The sequence below is a fragment of the Rhinatrema bivittatum genome, chromosome 3, assembly GCF_901001135.1.
Source record: "Rhinatrema bivittatum chromosome 3, aRhiBiv1.1, whole genome shotgun sequence".
NCBI classification, from domain to species: Eukaryota; Metazoa; Chordata; class Amphibia; order Gymnophiona; family Rhinatrematidae; genus Rhinatrema; species Rhinatrema bivittatum.
The window spans coordinates 471,271,831-471,285,074 of record NC_042617.1 but is presented as its reverse complement, the minus strand read 5'-3'; the positions used below and the strand labels follow the sequence as shown (position 1 = coordinate 471,285,074).

Below are 13,244 nucleotides of genomic sequence, written 5' to 3'. Positions count from 1 at the left end.
CCCGATATATTATAGCGCCATCTATCGGCGGGCTGGGGAACATGCGCGAGCACTGACGGACACACTACCAAGCCTGATATATTATAGCGCCATCTATTGGCAGGCTGGGGAACATGCGCGAGCACTGACGGACACTCTACCAAGCCCGATATATTATGGATGTGTTCAGAAGATATAAAGAGCATTGTATTCGGATGACATGCAAGAGGCCATATCAATCTAAGCTATATAATAAGTAATTACATTATGCCAACAACATAAAACACTTTTTTTTGCTGCGCTAGTGCAAGAGAAATAAAAGAAAAAGAACCAAGAAAAACCTCTCCACAAGCAGCGACCAAGTAAGGCTCCCAGCCCAAGCGACGCCTTACTCCGCCCACTCCCTCCCTGAGCTCCGCTTCCTCCAATCCGGAGACCGGAGCTGCGTCCACGTGGGCGCCTGGGAGGAAGGCCCCAAAAGCCTTTTAAATTCGGGTGCGTTTCTGCGGCGCCGCACGCCGGGCATCGCGCGCATGAAGGAGCGCGAACTAAGGGGCCGGCCCCTTAGTGCACCCCTTCGTGCAGCCCCTGGGTGCTTCACCGAATTCGAGACTATAGCCCAAAATCAGCCGCACTCGCCTTTCCAGGTGATCACTCGGCTCTCATTTCTTACTGCGTTCACCCAGCTCTCTTCCCTACAGCAAACAACTAGCAATATCCAGCACACTACCCCACAGCAAGCATCACAGCAAGCATCCACTCTCCCATTCAACAAACATCCTGCACTCATCTATAACAGAATACTTCCAGAACTCTTCTATGCCAGCAATCATTTCAACACTCATCTTGCACCGGTCTCTTCCCAGCAATCTCCTAGCACTCGCCTCTCCCAGTGATCATCCGGCCCCCATCTGTTCCTGCGATCATCCAGCACTTTCACATCCAGCAAACAGCCAGCCAATCAAGGAGTACCACTCCTCCATTCCAGCAAACATTCAACTCTAATCTATTCCACAAATTCACCCAGAACCATTCTCTTCCAGCTAAACTTCCAACACCCTCTCCCCTCCAATCAATCTCATCCATCAAACAGCCAGATTCCTTCTCCTCAAGCAATTATCCAGCTCTCTTCGGCTCTTGCTCTCATCAACAACCCTGCTAGCATCACTACCAGCAACCTTCCATCACTCATCTCCTCAAAAAAAACTATACTTCGCTCAACAGTCTGAACCTTCATCCATATTGCTACAATAGACAACATGCTACAATCCTACCCCATCCCTATCATTCCACGCTCTCCCCTCTTCAGAGCCACTCCATCCATGCTCAACCTTCGCTCAAAGAGATCACTGATTCCAATCATGATCTCCCCGCTAACACAATTCCTAGTTCTGTCTTTAATCACCTTAACCCTTCTCAATGCTCAATCCCTTGCAAACAAATCTCACTTGCTCAACGACCACCTCCTAGACACCCAACCGGACATCTGTGCCATCACTGAAACATGGCTGAAAAACACTGATACCACCCTAATTAATCAATTACCAACTCAATCTTATGATTTCTTCTCTATCCCAAGACCTAAAAAAGAGGGGGAGGAATAATGTTAGCAGCAAAGAAAGAACTGAGACTATCCCAACAAGCCTTCAAATCGACGACCAAACTGGAAATCGGTCTATTCAAATCCACCCAGATTCAAATCTGCCTTATATACGCCCACTCAGAGCTCTTAGAATCAGACTCCTCTCCACTCATCGAAATTATTCCCAAATACATCAACACTAACTCCCCAGCTATCATTCTAGGAGACTTCAACATCCATGTTGACTCCCCTTCTCCCTCATCTAATTGCGAAGCTCTTCTCTCCTCATTCCAGGCCATGGGGTTCAAACAAATTATAAACAATCCCACGCACAAGGCAGGCCATACGCTTGACCTTATATTCATGAACGAAACCATCTCGCCCCTCTCCCTGCCTACCTGTACCCCCATCCCCTGGTCAGATCACGCTCTGATAGTTTCAGAACTATCAATAAAACAAAAACAGTCTCCCATCGTCTCCAAATCCTCTATCCAATTCAGGAAACCTTGTTCCATGGAGACCCTCAGCAATAGCCTTACCAAGGACCTAACTAACCTGGACCTCTCCGATGCTGACTCTGCCATTAAATCTTGGCAAAATATCACGCAATCTATAGCAAAAAAATCTGCTCCACGTCCTCCAAAGTCATCAATCCATCCCGCTCTAACAAAAAACCCTGGTATTCAACAGAATTAAGAAAACTCAAACTAGACTTGCAACACAAAGAACAACGATGGCGGAAGGATCCCTCCCCCACCTCACTTGCTTCCTACAAAACCACTATGAACTATTATAGGACCACCATTCTTCGCACTAAACGGGACTTCTACGCCAAAAAAATACACAGCTTCCTTTACAACCCAAAAATTCTTTTCTCTTACGTTGCAGCTCTTACCACCCCTGCTCCCCCCTCCATCCCGGAAGAGGAAGCCCAAAACAAATCAACGGAACTGGCAATCTTCTTCGATAACAAAATTAAAAATTTACTGGCTCCACTGGCAACTTCCAACCCTTCTTCAAATACCCTACCACGACCTAGCCTTAATTACTCCCCTACTATCCACTTACAGAAACTAGAATCTTTCGAACCCACATCATCCTTGGAAATCGAATCGACAATCAAGAATATGAAGCCTTCATCACACCCATTGGACCAAATACCCACCAAACTCCTTCTCACCATTCCCAATACCATTGCTAAACCTCTGGCCGACATCATTAATTGCTCCCTCATTCAAGGTACTGTCCCTGACTCTTTAAAAATTGCTTCGCTGAAGCCTCTATTGAAGAAACCCAACCTGGACCCAGCCAACCCCGGAAATTTCTGCCCCATCGCAAACTTACCTTTCATAGCCAAGCTAATGGAAAAGCTAGTTAACATCAGACTCACAGACTACCTTGACTCTCACAATATTCTCTACCCTTCTCAATTCGGATTCAGGAAACAACTAAACACAGAATCTCTCCTTCTTTCATTAACAGACAACATCCTGATGGGCCTTGACAAAGGCCAATCTTACCTTCTAGCTCTCCTCGACATCTCAGCTGTGTTTGACACTGTAAATCATTCAATTCTCATCAATCGTCTAAAATAAATAGGCATTTCCAGCTCTGCACTTCTCTGGTTCAAATCCTTTCTTTCCAACAGGCACTACAAAGTTAAAATAAATGACAAAGAATCCCACCCAGTCCCTTCTAATCAAGGAGTACCACCATGCTCTTCACTCTCTCCTACCCTGTTTAATATCTATCTACTTCCGTTATGCCAATTACTCAATACCCTCAACCTCACCCACTACATATATGCTGATGATGTGCAGATACTAATCCCAATCTCGGACCCCATCTCCACTACTCTAAACTTCTGGAACAATTGTCTGCATTCCATCAATCTCCTTCTATCCAGTCTCAACCTGGTTCTCAATACGTCCAAAACAGAACTCCTCGTCATCACCCCCAGCGACAATAACCCCGTAGCCAACAATGCCACTATACCACTAGCCAGCCAGGTGACAAACCTTGGAGCCACCCTAGATTCCAGATTGAACTTCAAAAAGTTCATCAATACCACAACAAAAGAATGTTTCTTTAAGCTACAGGTCCTAAAACAGCTAAGACCACTCCTTCACTTCCATGATTTCCGTTCAGTTCTTCAAGCCATACTGTTTTCAAAGATAGACTACTGCAACGGATTACTACTCGGTCTACCCGCCTCTTCTGCTAAACCTCTACAGATGCTGCAAAACGCAGCAGCCAGGATTCTTACTAACTCGCGCCGTAAAGACCACATCACACCAATTCTAAAAATCCTACACTGGCTACCAATCCACTATAGAATACTCTTCAAGACTCTCACTATCATTCACAAATCTGTCTACCAGCAATCCTCACTCCAACTCTCCATCCCCCTCGAACTTCATGCTTCCACAAGGCCGATCAGATCCGCATACAAAGGCTCTCTCCAGGCTCCCCCTAGCAAATTCTTGGTCCACAACTCCATCCATAAACGAGCACTTTCGACAGCGGGTCTGCTCCATTGGAATTCTCTCCCCCCAGACATACGTCAGGAACAATGCCATCTATCTTTCAGAAACCAATATTGTCTCTTTCACCTTCCTACCCATTCCCTATCTCCTCCCTCCCCCCCCCCGCCCCGTTCCCTGCCCTGCCACCTCCCCGCCCCCTCCCGCTTACCTCCCCTGTTCCCCCCCCCTCCACAAGAAATTTTTCCTAATAAGTGCCTATGATAAATCACCAGCCAAATTATTTAACCCTTGTTAACCTTTATCTATCGCTACTTAACTGTTTTTGTTGATGACTACTTTCAGTAATCTACAGTTATAATATCTTAATATCTTTCCTGTCTTCCAAGCCCATGTTTTTTGCTCCCTGTTTAATGTAACTTTATCTTCTATACAGTTGTTAAATGGTTTCCCCTTGTTCCATTGTAAACCGGTACGATAAGACTTGGTCTTGAGCATCGGTATATTAAAAGAACCTAAATAAATAAATAAATAAGGTAAAGCTGAATACAAAGTTCATTTGCTCACAAACAAGTAAAAGGAAGTGAACAAATCTGTAACAATTTTGTTCCATTAAAAAGGTTAAATTCAGAACCTGGTAAGAACTGAAGTTTCAATAAAAAGTGCATGTCAGAATTAGAGAATGAAAAGGATGGTATTTTGCCTTATAGATTAATCTGTAATAACGAAAATATTTAAAATGCACCTGCAGCAAATATATAATGGAACTGGGCCAGTCCTCTCTTTTCACATGGTCCCATTTCTCTGGAAATGCTTTTCCAGGGCTAGATGAATGCACACTTGGAAGACACGACTGTGAGCATAATCTGCATCAGTACTGCAGGGTCCTATTACTGCAAGTGCCGTGACGGATACATTCTGAATGCAGACAAGAAAGCCTGTTCAAGTAAGAATGTGACAGATTACCTCCTCATGAATATTACTTAATTTTTTTTTATTACAAAATATTTGCATTTCACTTATATAGCTGGTTTCTTTAAGTAACAATGATAGGAAGAATGGACTTTTTTTGTTTTCCACTCCTCTCCCTGCTGCTTACCCCACAGCTCAGTCCAGATGAATCCGTTTTCTCCCCTTTCAGCAGATAGAGACAGAGAAGAAAAGTTTTACTGCGCCAGTGGTACTTAAGACAGTGTGCCACCTGCAGTCACGCAGCATGAACTGTACCCAAGTCACAAAACAATCCCCATTTCCAATCGAGCAGGAGAAAAGTGAACCCGAATTTCAGATAACCCCCCCACATAGAGGAATTTGAACTCCAAACAAGGCAACAGAGAGTAGAACGTCTGCAGAAACATAGGGTGAGTCTGGACCGATCTCTGAGACTCAAGGAACAAAAATTAAGTAGGTAAGAACCAAATTTCTTTTCCTCCAGATCAGACTAAATGAATGGAATGTACCCAAACCTCCCTAAATTGGACAGGCATCTGAAAGACCTGCTTGTAACACACCCGCACCAAACCTAGCTGAGTCTGGAACCTGAACATCAGCCTGTAAAGCAGGAGAATAATGTGCAACAAAGACCAAGTTGCTGCCAAAAAGATCTCTTGTGGTGAAATCAATTGACATTCGGCCCATGAAATGTTACGTGTCCCAGAGGAATGAGCCTACAAGATCTCCTGAACCGGTCTTCATTTGCAAATATAAGCGGAAGCAATAGCTTCCTTAATCTGCCTGGCCATTAATGCATTCAGCACCTTCTCCCCTTTGTTACATCTGCTGAAAAGAAGAACTAGAAGATCTGAGTTGCAAAAACGCCCCAAAAGATACTTCAGCTAGTGCATCTCCCCATACCTTCTTCCAATGCAGAGGCCGTGCTCAATACAGAGAGGGAGAACTGGCCTTGCACTACAGGAGTAGCCTCAATTTATTTTTGGAAAGCGGCCTCCAATCTTAGCTCCACAAGATTCCATTTATATGTGAACCAAAAAAACTAACGGGTAGATTTTTAAACCCCCGTGTGCGTAAATCCTGGGGTTTAAGCACGTGGCCAGGACGCATTGGGGGGGGGGGGGACAATTTTATAAGATTACGAGCGGCGATGCAATCGGACCTCACTGGGAGGGAACTTGGGGAGGCCCGATTGTGTCGCCGCGCATAATCTTATAAAATTGCCCCCCCCCCCGCACGTGCCACCCGCATGTGCGCGCAGCCATGTGATTTTATAACATGCGCGTGCCGGCACACACATGTTATAAATTTGGTGCGTCCATGTTTGCACGCCGGGAAGCGCGCGCACATTTAAAAATCTACCCCTAAGGATGTAAACACTTCCCTAAGGAAGTGCCTCTTAACTTTCAGGAAAGGACTTAAGACTTGGTTATTCAAGCAAGCTTTCCCAGACACAATCTAATATCACGTCATAGATACAAACCAAGGACTTCAAATATTCAGCCATTAATCATGCCATTTTTACATAGCATTTAATTTATTTGTATACCGTTCAACCGTTTATTCTTTCCTATCTCTTCCTTCTTATCCAAGTTCTGCTACCCTTGTTATTTGTAACTGCTCCTTCGATCACCACAGTTCTAGTTGATGTATTTAATGCACTCCCATTTCATGTACACCAGCAAGATATGTGCTCATGATTGCCGGTATATAAAAACCTTAAATAAATAAATAATAAAAAATAATAATTAGACAGGACCAAGACTGGGTATTAAATAATAGTTTACTGTTTCATAAAGTTAAAGTCCATTGTCCAAAAATGAGTGTACATCTGACTGATATAGGACTTTCTGCATGGTAGGTAGGTGTCCTTATTACAGACATCTGGGTAGAGCTCGTGGTGATTTTAAAGGCGCATACTCTCCCAGCAGCTGTTCCCTTGGAGTCCTAGTGATAGGGTCCCCTCTGCATGGCAAACATTCTACCTTTGGTCATCTTCTCCCTCTCAGACACCCAACCTGTCCTGGTCTCTAGCTGGATGAAAATCCGGATGGGATCTCATCTTTCATGTTCTTCCTTCCTTTAGTTCAGTTGTTACTTTGTCTTAACTGTTTCCTTTCCTGAGGGATTTCTCTTAGGGAAAAGTCAGTGGAATCAAGCTTTCATACAGTACTGTAGGGGGAATCCAAAAAACTTAACTCAAAGTCCAAAAATACTTTAAAGTTTAAATTGGATATTTGCTCTGCCTTCACTGTCTCTCGCAGCAGGATCCATCACTGGTGCTTGCCCACCTAGGGTTTTGAGTAGGCTCACAGGTCCTTGGTCCCCTGAATGAGAACCCTTTTGCCCCTAAAAGGTACCAGGCTTACAAATCTATTTCTCTGTAACTTATAAACAAGAAGGACCCTCCGGCAGGGATTGCACTAGGAGGTATCTCTTTTGAAAGAAAACTCCTTTTGCCAGAGTGTGTAAAAATGACATCTTTATTCTCTGGCTGCTCTCTGAAACTAAACTTAAAATGGCTGGGCTAAATAGCACTGAGGCATCCAATCAGAACCTCTAAGTGGGAGGGACCGAAGGGTATAGAAGGCTCCTAAGAAAAAGGTGTTAAAGACAGGGATAGTGGCATTTAGTGCCCAGACCAAGTGGATTTTCCACATTTATAAGGTACCAAATATCTTGGGCAAGAAGGAGCCTGTATCTATGTGACTTAGGGCAAGTGCCGGCATAGCTTAAAAGGGGCATCACTATGGCAGCCTGACTACAGGTGCCACAATCTTAAACCCAGGCTTGTGCATGCCGAGGAGCACTACACAAGAACATGACAGAAGTAGCTATAGTAGTAGAAGATAGAAGAACTGCCATACGATCCATAGGCAAGTCCCATTCTTTTTTTTAAACTGGCTCCTTTACATGAGGTGCCCTCCCTGCAGGAATGGCAGCTTGCACAGTCAACCAAGCCCATAGCCAACAGTTAGCAAAACCTAGAATCATCACTGGATAAACCCAGGAACCCATAAAAATGACCTCCTGGGCACACACTGACTCAGAGAATTAGAAGACCTCAGTCCAGAGGACCCAAAATAATTCAAAGTCGCTGAAGACCCCCAGCTCTCTGCCACCCTGGGACTTCATCTGTTCTGGCCTGGCCTTAGAACATCTCCTAAGGCACACTTCCCCAAGAAGTAACCCCTGGAATGGAACATGGGATTGAACTCTAGCCCAGGGAGTCTGTGTTGTGTTTTGTTTTTTTTAATTTGCGAGAACCGACCCCAAAATTACAAACCAGCCGCCAGAAAACTGACAGACTATACCCGCTCCATGGACTGCAAAGAGAAATCTGAGAGAGCTGTCAAAGTGAGCCCTCAGTCCCAGAACAGAGCCACACAAGGACCTCAGTGAAGGAAAGAGCAAGCACTTACCCTCCTCCCCACTGTTCCCTGAACTGCAGGAGAAAGAGACAAAGCTGGCTGCTGTTTCAACTCTGCCTGAGTGCTCACTAGAGTCTGCTTCAGAGTCGTGGAGCTGCTACTTATTGTGGGAGGACCATTTTACACACACAGGTAGAGGCATTACTCCCCGAGTAGCTCCCCCCACTGACTGCACAAATGGCTCCTATACCAGAGGACTATAAATTAGAGCGACAGTCCCCACAAGCTAAGGACCACTTTCCACGCTCAGTGGGAGTGGCCATATTTTCAGCACCATGTAGGAGAGCAGGCTCTTAAACTCCTCAGGCTTACCTCTCCCCTATCCAATGTGAGCATCCTGAAGGGCCCACATCACAGGCAGGACCGGTGCCGAGCTGCATTTACTGCTGCCTGCCTGAGGTTCCTAACCTCTCAGCTTTCTTTCTACTCAATTCTTTTCTTTCTTTTTTTTTTTTTTTTTTAAACAAAACCCTCAAAGGAACCAATACCCGGAGAAACAAAACCCCTGGAAAGAAGAAAACACTTCCCTTTTCTGAAATCTTCTGCCAGGGCCAGAGAGAGGGAATCTGACAGAGAGAGGGAGCAGGCTTTAAGGACTAAGGGAGCGAGCACCACTGACTATCAGATCTTTCTCAGCATCTGGGCACAAGCTAAAAAAAGGCCACTGACTCCCTGCATGACTCTACTCAACCAGGGGGATGGTCCAGTGAAGGACCTGACACCCCTGGGAGTAATTTCTTCTACAAAAACTCCAACTGCAGGTTTTGCACCTCTACCATCTGCTGAGACAGAGGATACTGAGTGGCTGCAGGTAGCACACTGTCTTAAGTACTGGTACTCACTAATCACTCACGTGATGGAATTCAGGTTACCATCAGGTCCGCAAAATAATACAATAGGAGCAGTCCGAGAAAGGAATGGTCCCTCCCAGGTCCGACAACGATATTGGCAGTGTTAATTGAAATTTATGGGCAGTACCGAATGAAATGGATAAGCCCCATAAAATAGGGCTATGTGCAAAAGGTATGTAACAAAAAGGTACATACAGACAAAAGATAGATAGCAAGAAAGCAGGAATGTAGAGAAAATATCGGTCATAATCAAAATTAATTGGATACACCGGAGGTAGCCTCGGTCTGAGAAGGACAACCAGTTGTTAGCCTGCGGTAGCTTTAAAAGCAGGCAGAATAGATAGAGATGCTGGAATTACAAGATGAAGGCGTCGCTCACTTTAAGAAAATAGCACAAGAGAGAAATGTAATTACTAAAAACTTGAAAGGTGGTAGGAACAGTTGGTATGTTTTAGGAAGATTGTATGGTATTTATTCTGATTTTATTTGTTTAAGAAATGTCTTAACACTGTGAACCCGGAGCGGACACAGTAGATTGTTCTCCCGCAGTCCCTGAAGCAGGCAATGATTTGCCGAAACATGGCCAATGTCGGGCAGGCGAATCCAAACCCATAAGAAGTACTAAGGGCAGCAGCCTAGATAAGTATATGAAAGAAAAAATTATTGGTCGGGTCGGATAAGCAGCCAGGGAGAAGTGATAATAAATGCAAACAAGAAAAAAGATAGAAAAAAGATAAAAAAAGAAAAAACAGATATAAAGAGTGAATAATAAAGAATTATATACGGGGCTATAAAGAGGGGCAATTACAAAGTGGTTGTCCCTAAACATAGCCACCGCACAAAACCACCGAACAAGGATTTCCCTTGAACTGTGGGTGTTGAAGAATGTTAAGTACTGGTACAGCAAAGCATTTCTTCTCTGTCTGCATCTTCCGGTAGGGGAGAAAAACCCATTTGTCTGGAATGATCTGGGGGAACGATAAGGAATACAATTGAAACTCTTGTGATATAGGAGGGCTCCCTGCTCATATTTTACTAGCTAGTCATTATATTTGTCCTCTGGTACTTCAAAAAGAAATTGATTTGTGAAGCTCCAAGTGTTTTTCATACTCCCATCATCATCAGATAAAGACCAAAGTATTACTAGGTAATATCATAAACAGGGAAAACAAAACTGATATTTTACTGTTAAAATGAGTGAGCAGGTACAATAGAGACTTGTATCATATAGGGAAACAAATGTAATCCAAATAACTCCTCTTTTTTTTTTAAACACATTTTTAGGTGAAATTTTTATTTATTTTCCAATAATTTATTATGTTTTTCAGAAAATACAAAGAACTTTTTTTTTCCATATGACATATAGAGCCTTATATAATCTAAATTACATAAGACGTAATGGATTTTATCAGTCATCTAAGTAAGCTGACCACACAGCTCTCCATCAAGGGGGACAGATTAAGTCAATCCTGCTTTTCCCCTACAGTATGCAGGGAGATGTTGCTCTGATTTTCCATTAGTGCGCCATAAGAAAAGCAGGAATATATTGCCATGCATACAATGGGATAAAACCAGGACTGGTTCAGCTTCCTACACCACCACCTCCCTCATAACATGGAGCTATATGATCACTCTTCATATAAAGACATTCAGAGGTCCATATTGAGATGTCTGGGCAGTTTACCAGGTAAACTTAGCCCGATAACTTATATGGTAGATTCAATAACTGTGCCATTGAATGTACCTGAACAAGTTTATCTGGATTACTTTAGGACTGCCTCTCAGTACAACTAACGTTATCCAGATAACGTTGAATATTTATTTATTTATGTATGTATTTTTATATACTGCGGCACGTTCGGAACATCACCTCGGTTTATATGTAACAGTAATGCAGCAACAGGCTTTACAAGTAACACATAAGGGAAATAATATAGCAACAGGCTTTATACAGTAAAAAATAAGGTAACTGGAAGTGACTAACCGATACAATTATGTACAGTAACGAAATTGGTGAATGGCAAAATGACAGAGAGGGGATGTTGGCAGAGAGAAGAGGGATAGAATGGGGGGGAGGTCAGGGGGAAAAGAGTAACGGGAGTAAGGATTTCTAAGATAATATTAGGAGGGGGACATTGGCGGGGTGGAACTTCGGATGGAGTGGGGGAAGGGGGTTGCATGGTTCAGGTGAATGCTAGTTATCCAGCCTGCCCAGAAACATCTCTGGAATGCCCCTTCTTTTTTTGTATAAATTTTACTTGGCAATGACTTACTTGAATAAAATTCATTCAGTTAAAGTGGCAGGAATTTAAAATCTCAGGGTTTGTCTGGGTAATTCGAAAATTACCCAGACACGTGCCTTTCATATGGAGCTCTCATTGTTTTTTTCTATGATAATTGCTCCTATGTTAAAGCTGACTAAAATGTCCAATCCCTCACAAAAGAAAACAAATGAATCATTAACAATATAGTTACATTGAAAAAATATAGTTCAAAACTGGTTAGAACTGAAGTTTCAACAATAAGTGTGTATTAGAATTTGAGAATAAAAAGGTTGGTACTTTGCATTATAGATTAGTATGCAATAATGAAAATATATACATATTTAAAGTGCACCTGCAGCAAATATGTAATGGAACTGGAACATTCCTCTCTTTTCCTAATGTCACATTTCGCTGGATATGTGACAATCCAGGGTTGGATGAATGTGAACTTGGAAGACACGACTGTGAGCATATTTGTGTCAGTACTGCAGAATCCTATTACTGCAAGTGCCGTGAAGGATACATTCTGAATGCAGACAAGAAAACCTGTTCAGGTAAGAATGTTACAGACTTTCTCCTTGTTAGTACAGTATGATTACTTAATTTCTTTTTCACAAAGTATTTGTATTTCACATCTGGTTTCTTTAAGAGATGATGATAGACACAAGGGATTATCGTTTCCCATTTCTCTCTCTGCTGTTTTACTCCTCTAAGGTTCTTGTAAGGCATTGTGGGGAAATCTGGCTGAAAGTTTGGGATAAAGCTCTTTTGAGAGACTGGTAATAGTGTGTTTAGCCAGTAGGCGTTTCTAGTTGTGCAGTACTTCACTAGTTCACACAGGTTCCCAAATGAAAGAAGAACTGAAGTCTAAGTCTAGAATTAAAACTCTGTCTCCTGTGTGCTAGCAGACTGCACTACCAAGCTTATTTAAAAGCCTTACATCTGAAAGCCAAATACTTTCTCCTTATTCATTGTGAAGATTTTAGGAAGTAAAAACTTTCAAAATGAGGTTAAGTGGAGTCATACATGTTACTGTTGTGAAAAGTTCTGACCTTTTAATATTTGCTCAAATATCAGAATTTAGAAAAAAAAATATTGAGTAATGAAATAAGACATCAATCAGAATCATGGGAATGGGATGGGAAATGAGGAGGTGAAGAATCTTACCATAGAATGTTTTTTCTTTTATAGCATTTAGTACAAATGTATACAGTAAATCACTTTGTACAACAATCTTTGTAATTAGTTTACTAAAAATTCATTCAGCCCTGAGTTACCAAACTGGGACCTATGGGACTGAGCGGTGATCCCTGACACAACCCTGGACTGACTCCAGCCTTTCTTAAAACACTTTATCTTTATTTGCCACATTAATATATATACATTAGCAGACTGCCTTTACCTTCAGGCCAATGCACTCCAATTACTCACAGTTAATACTGCTTCCCTCAGTACTCATACAGTTTCATTACAGCGAGGTGTTTGGACAGTAATATTCTACAAGAGCTACCTTCCTCCTGGAGACCTGGGTCTGGTCTGGCTATCCCCATCTGGATCCCAGCTCTTATTCCTCCCTTGCTGGGCCCCACCCACAGAGCTCTCTCTCACAAGGAGAATTAAAGGGGACCAGGCACCTAGCCTGGCCCTGCACTGGTTTAAGGGGGAACATAGGGACACTGCCTCACATAACCTCCCCTCAGCCT

The 13,244-nt window shown here is 43.0% G+C and overlaps 1 protein-coding gene across 1 annotated transcript in view; it reads left to right on the top strand.

Annotated features, from left to right (window-relative positions):
* The window catches only part of MATN3 (matrilin 3), a 49,467-nt gene that overhangs the window by 28,969 nt on the left and 7,254 nt on the right, over positions 1 to 13,244 (top strand). The window contains 3 exon segments of the mRNA XM_029596882.1: positions 4,867 to 4,907; positions 4,909 to 4,990; positions 11,973 to 12,095. Of these exon segments, the coding sequence (XP_029452742.1) occupies positions 4,867 to 4,907; positions 4,909 to 4,990; positions 11,973 to 12,095 (246 nt within the window).